This window comes from Oryctolagus cuniculus, chromosome 2 (genome assembly GCF_051225735.1).
Source record: "Oryctolagus cuniculus isolate XC-2025 breed Fujian yellow rabbit chromosome 2, ASM5122573v1, whole genome shotgun sequence".
In the NCBI taxonomy this organism is placed as follows: Eukaryota; Metazoa; Chordata; class Mammalia; order Lagomorpha; family Leporidae; genus Oryctolagus; species Oryctolagus cuniculus.
The window spans coordinates 84,709,156-84,721,630 of NC_142868.1; the positions used below are offsets into that span (position 1 = coordinate 84,709,156).

At 38.7% G+C, this 12,475-nt stretch overlaps 1 protein-coding gene across 13 annotated transcripts in view; it reads left to right on the forward strand.

Annotated features, from left to right (window-relative positions):
* NRG1 (neuregulin 1) overlaps positions 1–12,475 on the forward strand; it is a 1,206,738-nt gene that overhangs the window by 1,034,107 nt on the left and 160,156 nt on the right. For 10 of the 13 annotated variants that reach the window (XM_089327341.1, XM_089327336.1, XM_089327340.1 and 7 more), the window contains exons 4-5: positions 2,232–2,282; positions 4,451–4,501. The exons of the other annotated variants lie outside the window; for them this stretch is intronic. In XM_089327341.1, the coding sequence (XP_089183467.1) occupies positions 2,232–2,282; positions 4,451–4,501 (102 nt within the window). The remainder of the gene's footprint in view (positions 1–2,231; positions 2,283–4,450; positions 4,502–12,475) is intronic. 13 annotated transcript variants of the gene reach the window in all.

Consider the following 12,475-nt stretch of genomic DNA (forward strand, 5'->3'; position numbering starts at 1 on the left):
GAAATGTTATGGTTAACCTTTCCTCTAATCTGAGGTTTTTATGTTGGAGATAACAAAGCTCTGATTATTTTTATTTCTAGGAAGGTCATAGTGACTTCTAAGTTTGTCAGAAATAAACCTGAAGGGAGTCTTGATATCCGTGTTGGGATTGGGACTTTTGCCCAGCTCTCATTGTGGACATTCAGCTCACTACATTATTCTGGTTTTCACGTCATTGATGAGTTCTGAAGGACAGAGTGAAGAATCCTCTCTTCTGGTGGACAGCTTGCTTGGAAATAGGGGTTTTCTTCTAGATATTCACAGGGAAGCATGAACACTGTACATCTCTGATAAATTTTTTTCTCAGACTAAATTTTCCCAGAGAGGAACAATCTCATTTTCTATAGCTCATATCAAGAATACTAGTTGGGGGCTGGCATTAATGTGTAGCAGATTGAGCCACCACCTGCAGCACCGGATTCCATATGGGTGCCGGTTCAAGTCCTGGCTTCTCCACTTCCAATCCAGCTCCCTCAAGTGCACCTAGGAAAGCAGTGGAAGCTGGCCAGGTATTTAGACCCCTGTCACCCACATGGGAGAACCAAGTGGAGCTCTGGGCTCCTGGCTTTGGCCTGGCCCAAGCCTGGCCATTGTGGCCATTTGGGGAGTGAACCAGAGGATGGAAGATCAACCTCTGTCTCTCCCTCTCTCTGTAACTCTGCTTTTCAAATAAATTAATAGATCTTTGTTTATTTGTTTTAAAAAGAATGCTAGTTGTAGTTGCTTCAGATACAGATAACTCTGTCTCTCCAACTCAGTAAATCCTCATTCATTCATCAGAGCCATCTGCTTGAGGAAGGCCTACGGATATCACACACCTTCCTCATTGCTTTCACTGCCTCCTGTTTTCAGCGGGTCAGAGCCAGTGTAAGCAGCTTTGATGTCTTGATAACAGCTTACTCCTTGAATGGTTTGTCTTTCTAAGACTTGATTTGGGAGGCTCCTCCACACTTTCATGTGTACCAGAAAGACACAGTTGGTCTTTCTGTATTCCTATTTAACCTGATACCTAGTCTTAAGTATCCTTGCTATGTCTTGTCTGACATTTTTCCCTACAAACCCTTTTATCCTAGAGAATCTTCAGAGGTTGAAGAAATATTGCTCCTTAAATGGATTCTTCTTACCTTAGACTAGTCCAATCATGGAAATCCCAAGTGGCTGAATCTATATTTAAAGATGATTACATTGATAATGAACATTTCTAACTCCTTGATTAACAGGGTAGTAATTCAGATATAACATGATAGCATGTGTGACCTGCTTAGAATTTACAGTTCAGTCCAGTCATTTTTGCACAGTAAATAGGATCACAGTAGAGTCAACGTATCTGTGTTCTACTCATAGGGAGTGTGAGTTATTGTTGAATCATGTGACAGGACTTGTACAGACAATAGAGGCTGCATGTCCTTCTTTGCATCTGCAGTTTTCCAGGCTTCATAAAACTGTAGTGAAAGTGTTATATTCTAACAAATGGGGGCCTTTTTTTAGGACAAAACACAGTCTCAGAGAAGATAATCATTCTTGATTGCATCATAAAGGCAGTAAGACAGCAAGTTCCATGTTTGACTGCTTCTCTCCCAATTCCCATGGAAGTCACTTGCAGAGTGTGCAGATTGATTCTTCATTTCTTTGGGGGTGGCAGCTGCTTCCTCACTCGATGTTCTGCCTCAAGTAGCTGAAATGTCCATCAGATATTAAAGCATCTATCTTAATCATCGACATTTTCAATAGATTTTCATGCCTGAACTCAATGTTTTTCGCTAATGCCAACTAGAAACATTGCTTCCTTTTATTTTGGACCCAAAAATGTAATTTCCAAATACCTGTGACTTAAGCATTCTTGACTGTAACCTTGTGATCCTACAGTTTTGACTTTCTTCATTCCTTAGTTCAGTTTTCTTGACCCTCTACCCCTTTCCCATGGATTCTCTCTCACTGACCCCAGTGTTGGCAGGGAGTTTTTCCAGTCATTCTGGCACAGTTCATCTCATGCTCTTTGCCCAAGAAAGAACTATGCATTTGAATTGTGTGTTCTGCCTTCCTCCCTCACATTGTGGATAAACTGGACTTTCATCACTTCTGTGCAGTATTCCCTTCCTTTATATTCATGTCAGTTTGAAGGCAAGGCTGTGGTACCAGCTCCCAGCCTCCAGATGATACATCATAATGTGCTTCACCTTTCTTTTTTGCAGAGATCATCACTGGCATGCCAGCCTCAACAGAAAGAGCATATGTATCTTCAGGTAAGGAAAATAAGCCTGGCCAATTGTACTAACCAGAATGACAGACCTAACTGCCGGCTGCTCCTTCTACTAATCAAAATCCCTCTGCATCCAAATTTCAGCTGTTCTTGTTTTCTGCTGCAATATTTTTCTCAACCTTGTATTGCCCTTTGGATTTACTTAAGAGAGCATAGTTCTTACTGTGCATCTGAACTTGGGTCTGAAAAACACACATGAAATCTACATCTAGATGCAACTTAGTGGCATTACACAAGTAAAGAAGGCATCTGGGTTGCAAGGATAGTTTTTCTGCATTTAGAAATGCTTCTCTTAGCTGTATCTGTGTTTCCCCTGCCATACTATATCCCTGGATACCGTATCAGTGTCTGATGTCTAATCCTTGAGCTTTTAATGACCATTCTTGTATCACTAAACTTAAAAAAAATTGTTATAGAATGACCTTTAAAAATGTTGCTTTTTTGTTTCCTTCTCACTTGCTTATAATATTTTCTGATGGCATTTATAGTCTAGGGAGATACTGGCTACTTAGAACCCAACACTGCTAATGCACCTATAGCCATAATTCATTGAATTTCCCACTAGCACTGAATTTCATTTATCCATTGTATCTTTTATACTTTTCTTTACTCTCTGTTATCCTGTAGTCAGTAGAACCTTACAACATTAAAAGAATTATTCTTTATTTGGAAGCAAATTTGTAGAGCCATGAAACTGAAAACTCATTTCAGAAGTATGATAACTTATTTACATGGCATCTTTTAATTTACAAAGATTTTTAATTTCTTTTGGTAATTAACAGCAAAATTATAAAACAAGACCTATTTTTCCTGAGTTTACAAATGAAAAAACTGAAGCATTAGAAACATTAATTCTTATTTCAGGAGGACGAATAGGAAGGACGCTAAGCTCAGTATTCTTTCTGTGATCCCATAATTTATGTTTCAGCTTCATTATTTTCTTCAATATATAGAGGTACATTGTTGCAACTGTGGAGGCCATATAATCAAATACCATCCATTTCCATCTTCCATCTATCAGTGTGTATTCTTCCCTTCAAAGCACTGTTAAAAAATTACAAAAGCTGGATATCTCGACATCTTGGACTGTCTTAGCCATATTTAAGGCATATTCATGAGTCATTGCTAAGACTTAATTATGGAGTGGAATGATCCTGTAGTAGAGGGTGTTACTCTTCTGAAAGAAGGATTGAAGGAAGGGAGGATGGATGGATGACAAGAAGGAAGGAAGGAAAGGGAATGAGAAAAAAAGAAAATTTAGAATTATCTGAATCCCTTTACCTTTCATCCAGGTATTTCTATAATATAAGGACTTCATTATTTGACTCCAGTAGATGCCGTTAGGAACCTGAGCTTTTACATCTATGGTGCTTGTCTTGGGAATTTAGGTAGACCATAAGTATTATTTCCTGATATGTGACTTGAATCTTTATAACTTTCTGGCAGTTGAATCTCAATCCTTCTTTGATACTAACTTTGTGCTTTTTTATTTTATGAATGAAAACCCTGGGGTCCAGTGTTTTTATTCTGCATGAATTATGTCTTATATTCTGTCCACTTAAATACTGTTTTTTCTTCCTTTATCCTTGCTACCTAAGAGAATCTTGTTGCTATACATTCCCAACTGTTGCTTTATTTATTTATTGAGCATGTTTTGCTTGATCCTAAGGTAATCACACCAGTTGACTTTGCATGGACTTTATTCAGCACTGTGTTTGGTCAGGATGTTTTTGCACATCCAAGTGGCCTAGGTATGCATGAAAGTTGGCTTTCCTTCTCTGTGAATATGGGGGTTGTTCTCTTTGATTTTTTTTTTCAAGGCCAGGTCTAAGAGTAGAAGTATACATCTCACCTGTACTGTAGATCTGTTCAAAGTGGTATTTCTGGGAAGTTCGTAGAGCAGTGGCAGATTTACTGACTCCTTTTTCATTTCTTTCACAAGTCTTTGGATCTAAACCACAAATATACTCCTTTGTGGTCTTCGAGTATGGCTTACAGCTTCCTCTGACTCAGAAATGCTTCAGCTTCTCTGTTGCATTATGTTCTAGTACAAATCTTACTCTAGATCATACCTAAGCCTGGCAAATTTTTAATTTAAGAGTCCAAGCAGCATGATTCAATAAAGCCTCATTCCACTTTTATGTTTTATAGAGTCTCCCATTAGAATATCAGTATCAACAGAAGGAGCAAATACTTCTTCATGTAAGTATACTTACCTATTCTGTTCACTGGTTTTTAATCCAAGGCGATATCTGCACTGGAAGATAATGTTCCCATCTGTCCTTTGCTATTACTCAGTCATAATGTATTAAATTTGGGAACAGGATGATATTTGCGGTTTGGAGGAGAAACGGCCTTCTACTTTGTTTGGGGTCAACCAAATACCTCTTCCTCCCACTCATATATAATAATAGTAAAAGATACTACATATGTCATACTTTTCAGATAACCTAGTGGATTTGAATGTTAAGAAAATAATTGCGTAGTTTCTATGGTCTAGAGGCAATAGAGTATTTTGTGGGTTTTTTTCCAGCTTGTCATGGTGCCTTCAACAGCTGCTTGAGGCTTGATCCCCTGCTGTCTGGGGCCCTTACTCCAGAGTTCCTCGGTTCTCATATAAAATCTGCTGTGATGGAGTAAGGAAACTATATATAGATGCCCTTAATTCATATTCGATAGCAAATGACTAATTATGAAAATGTTTGAAAGCAGGTCCCTAGACAAGATCTCAGATTAGTTCTCATCTGTTTAATATGAAATGTGCTTTGTGCTTATGGACTTCTACAACTGTTAGATTGATTGGTGCTTTGTGCTATGTCAAGGGAACTTAAAAAATTAGCAAGGACTAGTAAAAATAGTTTTTGATACCTCTAAAATGAGAATAGCAGAGTATTAAATTTTGGTATTCAACAGGGGAGTTTATCAGACTTTGGAAATAAAATTTGAAGTATGGTGTTTTTCTTCTTTAACTCTTTATTTTAAAAAAATATATTTCTCAGCTTGATAAGTACTTCAGTAAATAGATTCTCATCCAACCTGGAGAGTGTGTTTTAAGGAGCTGTCTCCTTTTGCTATCAGCCTAAGTAGGAATCTCTCGAAAACAAAGTCTGTGCTTTTGGCAACTTGTTTGGTCAATTTGTTGAACTAGATCCAGTTTTATCTTAAAGCCTTTCCCTCCTGGTTGGCGTTACCAGAACTGTTACTATATGATGTAAAAATATCTTTTCTTGCATGAAGCATGCTGTTTTAACTCCATCAAGCATTATTTATCTGGATTTATGGCAGCAATCTAGTATGATCAAACAGGAAATGAAATGGTAGAAGGCTGAATGGCCTCCCATGTGTAATCACCTGGATTTTACGTAGCTACCATTAAGCAAGGAATCATTTTGAACTTAAAAAAAAATTTTTAGCATTTATTATTCAAAAACAAATACTGGGTTTGGTTTTGTTTTTGACTTTTGCATCAGAATGGTTTCTCCCATGCATATTCATTGAATAAAGTTGTTGAGCCTCTTGTCATTGGAACCCTTCCTGCTGTCATTAAGAAGGTGATAGATGCTGTACATAAGCACATCTGAGCAGTTTTGGAGGGGAGGGGTGACTTCTCTTGGTTTTCCCGTGCTTGTGGGAACTGAAATGAATCTCTCAGTTTACGTTTCTATTCATTGCAGTACTGTGTAGAGAGAAATGATTTTGAAATATGATTCTGTTCTCTAACTCACAGCAGAACTAGTTCTTGTTATTTGGTAATGGTTTCATTCTAAGAAAGAAGGCTTTGTGTACCATTATGTGTGCCATTTTCACACATTGCCACCTGTTCAGGGGAGGTCCTCGGTGAATGTTATTGAACTGATTAGTAAATACATTTTCTGCTCTTGTGAAAATGTAAGCCCATGTAAGGCAGAATTCTAGGTCCAGCATTGTTTAGAACAATGCAAGCAGTGTGGGGCACACAATTCATTTCTAAGCAGCCTCATACAGGATTGCATTGCAGAAGAACCGCAAGGAGGAAATATCTCCGTTTAGGAAAGCCTGGAGTGGAACTTGAAGAATCAGCAGTAACAGCAAGCTGGACTTAATAATTCAATACACACACACACACACACACACACATAAAGTCAAAGGCCTTGAAAAGTTTGCAAAGGTCAGAAATAATCGGTTCCAAAGAATAAGTTACTTTTCTCTTTATTTCTGCCAGAAAGGAGGTGCAGGAGGTGCAGGTAAATCTCTATGTTTTAAAGGTGAACTCTGCTTCTATAATGTAATCATGCTTGTGTGGGCTACACTCTTTGAAATATTGCCTTTGGGGTTTTCTAAAGTAAATTTTGAAAAGCTTTTCTGAAACAGTACAGCTTCAGCAAACATTTTATGTACTAAAACAATTCTGTGTGCTTTTTGCGGCAATGTGAAAGAGGTGAGGCAGCCCAGGGCCTTCTCAGTTCTGAAGGGACAAATATACACATCTTTAACAGCTGCCAGGGCTGTCCTTGGCCACATCTCACTGCCCGGTAGATTTTAGAGGGTCCTGGCTCCTGCTCGGAACCCTGCCTGGGAGGCCAAGCCTGTCTCTTCTGTTTGTATCCTGTTTGTGCCACTGAATGCTCTCCTTTTCCCCTCTGTGACTTTATGTTGGATTAGAAAAAAGGGAAGAAAATAAAAAATCACCCACATAACACATCCACGACAATAATGCTAATATTCTATTTTTTTATTTTTTGACAGGCAAAGTGGACAGTGAGAGAGAGAGACAGAGAGAAAGGTCTTCCTTTTGCCGTTGGTTCACCCTCCAATGGCCGCTGGGGCCAGTGCGCTGCAGCCAGCGCACTGCGCTGATCCGAAGCCAGGAGCCAGGTGCTTCTCCTGGTCTCCCATGGGGTGCAGGGCCCAAGCACTTGGGCCATCCTCCACTGCACTCCCTGCCCACAGCAGAGAGCTGGCCTGGAAGAGGGGCAACTGGGATAGAATCCGGCGCCCCAACTGGGACTAGAACCCGGTGTGCCGGTGCCACAAGGCGGAGGATTAGCCTACTGAGCTGCGGCGCCAGCCTTAATATTCTAGTCTCTGCTTTTAATCAGTGTCTTTCATTCTTGCTTTCCTCTTACCCATTTTCCCTCTATCTATATAATGTAACAGTATTCTTCTCATGATTTTAAATAGGACCAGAAATATATTTTTTTTAAATTGCTATAACAGTAAAGACATCATCATTCCCCTTCTTCTTCTCCTCCTCCTCATCCTCCTCTTTCTTTTTTAATGTCATAGAAATGATTTTTTTTTTTAACAGTAGTTCATTGGGGGCAGCATTGTGACACAGTGGGTTAAACTGCTGCCTGCCACACCAGCATCCCATTTTGGAGCAAGACCTGCGTGCTCTGCTTCCAATTCAGCTCCTTGCTAATGTGCCTGAGAAAGCAATAGAAGATGACCTGAGTACTTGGGCCCCTGCTAGACACTTGGGAGACCCAGATGGAGTTCCAGGCTCCTGGCTTTGGCCTAACTCAGCACTCACTGTTGTGGCATTTGAGAAGTGAACCAGTGGATGGGAGATCGATCTCATTCTCTCCCCATCCTTCCCCCATGCCCCAACTCCCTGTCACTCTGCCTTTCAGATAAGTAAATCTTAAAAAGTTTAATTTATGCATTTGAGCAGCCCGGATTCAAACCAACATGGGATGCTGGCACACAGGGGTCACCCCACTGTGCCACAGTGCAGGCTGCAAAGAAGCCATTCCTGATGGAGGTTTGAAAGGACTTTTCATTTAAAAACATCAACACTTTGTATATACTGGTGAGATGTCAAAGTAACTAAACCTTTCCTTTATAATTTTTCCTTCTTTTTTAAAGGAATACTTTTTTAAAAAATTGGGATTTTGCAATGTACATTAACTATTTTCAGAGTTGTTAACTATTTTTGAAAAAAATTGCTTATGAATCTCTTGATAATAATAATTAGCAATATTTTGGTAATTTATTTAATTTTTTCTTTCAAGTGGGGAACCTGTAACTATAAAAGTTTTAAGTGGCCATGAGAGTGTCATATTACAAATAAGGGACAGGCTTTAGAAGGAGAAGAACTTGAACTCTACAAACCAGTCAATAAGACTATCTTGTTCCTCCTTTCACATAGTCAGCAGAAATGAAAATGGATTGTTCAGAACAAACCTTAATGACCTATCTGAAGTGCCAGCTGCCAGTGACCTCGTTTTGCAGACAAATCTGTTGAATGCTATAAAAATACAATTCAACCACCTTGTACTGAGCTAAGCACCATCCATGCCAATTTCATAACATCAGAAAACAAAAATGAAAAGTCTAATGAAAAGCAAGAGGAGAGAAAGATAAGTTTCTGGAAAATAGTTTAAATCCTGGAATATGTTTCAAATAGTAATAATGATAGCAGAAATCTGTAGTAGGCCAGGTACCGTGGTAGATGTTTTACATAGATGATGACTCTTGTTTAAACAATAAAATTGACATATCTTGTCCAAAGTCACATAAGCAGGGTCAAACCCAGACAATACATTAGCCTGCCGTGATGCCTAGGATTTTGTCACTGCAAAGAGATGCTTTAATAGTAAAAGGAATGAAAATCTGTGAATGGACTGAATGTAGTCTTTGATACAAAGTGGATTGGGGCACATGTGTGGTGGAATGAAGCCGGTGAGTTGCCTGAGGCCCCCTGCGCCCAAGTGATCTTCATGTTATACATCAAAGTTTGACAGGTGAATGAGCTGGAAAGGACAGACTCACACTCTGAAGCCTAGACCCTAGTGCTGGTAATTACTGTGTAGTTCTCTGCAAGTGTGTTAGCTTTCCTGAGACTAGATGTCTAGGTTTGTACAGTCCTGTGTATGAAAACACATCTTAGGAAGCCTCATGTTAAAAAAATGAGATATAAATCATGTAGCAAAGCTTTGCTTTAAGGTGACCTCTCCTATCTATGGATGAGAGTTCTAGCAGGTGAAGAAGTGTTGTGGCTCTAAAGGGAAGATAAAAAAGGAGTCCTTGCACCTCAGTGTAACAGTGTTGGCAAATGTCCTAATTGTTGGAGAAGAAAATAAGTTTATGATTTTCAACCCCTGTGATGATGCTGAAAGTCCTCTGCCAGGAAATCACTGTCTTTTCAAAATATTCTCAGCTAAGGCTGCATTGTAATGGAATGTATCCAGGAAGTCCTCTTTGAAATCTCTGAATGAAATGAACAATTCCATCTTAGACTTGGCACCTGAAAGGGCTAGCTGAAAGAAAAAAATGTCTTTTATCTGCAGAGACATTTCTGTACTAATGAGACACAGCGTTTTCACTTGGGAATAGCACAGTGATGTGTATTGATTAGATTGGACCAGGTCTTAGAGTTCTTACAGTCCACCCTTGGTTGTAAGTGACTTGCCTGCTTTAATGGGACAGGAAGCTGCCTGGACTGTTGCTACTGATTCCCAGCTGGAAAAATCACATTTCCATTTCAGATCTTTTGGAAGTAAACTCTTAATGTGTCTTGTAATTCTAACTGTGAATGCAAACTGTATTTCCAGATTTCTATAAGCATGGCATGTTTAAGGGAGTAGTGACTCTGGCCATTGTGGAAGATGACAAATTATCATGTATCGTATAGCAGTGAAACAATAACTTAAACAGAAAATTGCTCAGCTGACATTATAGCCATCCTTCTGATTGCCTGAAGAGTTAATTTCAGATTTTTAGGACAGTAGTGACTTGGAGCAATAATTGAGGCTTTTGTGTCACAGGTGTTCCTTTGTGCAAGCAACTTACTTTCATTATGTTCAATTCATTCATTTTGTACCTGAATATACCTTACTGGTTTTTTCTTACAATATCACTTGTAACTATAATGTCATTCTACAGCTCTATCTTTGCCCTTTCTGAAGTCATTCAGTATCTCTCATTGCTTCCCACCACTGGACAGAATAATCCCCAATCTTTTGACCAAGCTTTAACCTTTTGTATGAGGTCCTGAAATTAACCTTTTACAAAACTATTCTGTTTGAACCATAAAAATATGTATGTTTGTATATGTGATGTATGTATGTAAATAACAGATATTTGCATCAGGTATTTTATAAGTCAGGTTTGTATTTTATGTCACATTTTCATGTATTGGTTTATGTATTCACATGACTCTATAGCTTACACTTAGACCTCATCCCATTGATCAGATAAGGGGTTTCATGTTCAGAAATTTTTTGCCTGTCTAAATGAATATGGCAGCCCTTTTTTTCTAAATTTATATAAAGGGAATAAATTTCATATATCTATATGAATTATATATAATTTATATATAATACATATTATATTGTACACATAATATATACATATGCATATATTATATATGTATTATATATTATGTATTATAATTATAATATACACTATATGTATATTATATATTGTATATTATATATTGTATATTGTATATTGTATATTATATATTGTATATAACAATATATAATATATATCACATGATATATATAATATATATTTATATAGAGAGTTTTAAGAGCATAATGACACTTCCCACCCCAGCCTACCTCCCTCTCTCCTCTCTCCTTCACACTCACCCTGTCTCCTTCCTCCTCCTTTTCTTAGTTTTCTTGAAGCTTTTACAATGACATACTTTGATTTACTTTATAATCACAAGTTTGTGTTTATTTATGTGACAGAGAGATACTGTGAGAGACACCGAGAGAAAGAGGGAGCTCTCCTCTGCCTGTTCACTCCCTGAATACTCACAATGGCCAATGCTGGGCTAAGGCCAAAGCCAGAAGCTAGGCACTCAGTCCAGGTCTTCCATGTGGGTGGCAGAATACCAGTTACCTGAATCAGCACCACTGCCTCCCAGGGTCTGCAGTTGGCTGGAAGCTGGAGTCAGGAGCTAGAGCTGAGACTCATACTCAGGCTGTCCCTAGTGGGGCACAGGTGTGCTAACCACATGCTAAATGCCTATTCCCCCACGGCTTTCCAAAGTCTTCAGTTTTTTTGTTTTTTGTTTTTTGTTTTTTTTTTTTTTTTTTTAAGTTATCTGGGGATCTGAGTCATAGGAAGATGGGAAAAGAGGTCTTTAAATAAAAGACCTTGGATGCTAAAAAAAAAAATCCCCCTTTTGCCTGTCAAAAAATAAACTGAAGGAGGGGATGAGGAACAATATGATAGAACAGCAAAGCAAGAAATACAGACAACGATTTAATTCAGGAGTTTCCCAGGGGCAAGGGATAGAAATTCACGTCTAAAGAGCTTAAATATTAAAGGAATATCTGGACTTACATAAGAAGCTCAACTCAAGCCAGAGACTCAAATGATGTGATTGACTGGTTCCTCAGTCTTTGTGCTTTGCTTCTCTACAATGTTAGCTTCAGTCTCAGGGGGTTTTGTCTGCCTGACAGGGAGATAACTGCTTGTTGCTCTAAAGCTTTATCCTCGTAGCTCATAATCTGAAAAGGAAGAGAAAGTCTGCTCCTTATCCACAGAGCAAATTTTAGGGCAGCATCTGATTGGCCCTGATTGCATCATATGCCTACCCCTAAAATACTGTATCCAGGGAGATTAATGATCCCACTGAGTAGGGACTGGATCATGTATCCACCCCTGTGTGCCTTGGGGTTAGTGAGGGCAGATGGCCTCAGCCCCCTGGGAGCTGCGTGGTGTAGCTTCATTATGGAAAAGCGAGTTCAGCACCAAAAGAAGTGAAAAGTGAGCTCAACAGGAGAAAAACAACCCAATCAACTGCACCTTATGAACCAACAGCCTTGGAAGACTCAGGAAGTAGATACTAGTGGCAGAATTTGAAAGGGAATTAAAAGTAGACATTCTTAAAGAACTAAAGCCAGCTGACCCATCTAAAGAGAATGAGTTAGGTAACTGAAGAAAACGGGCAATATGATTGTTCAAAAGATTCTTTATGAGCACCTCTGAGCCCGTTGTGATCATTCTTAAGAGTGTCCTCTTTTTTAAGCCAGGAAATGAAGTTTTCTGCAGAAAGTAGAAAATGAATTATAGTTTTCAAATTAGAATGCATGGGAAGCATTATGAAATCTGTAAAGTGTTCTGACTTTGAGGTTGACAGTCAAAGAGTATTGGATCTAGATTCTTTTAAAAACTCCATGATTAAAGAAATTATTTTCTTTCACCCAAGTAATTATATGTTGATTAGCTTTTTTCAAT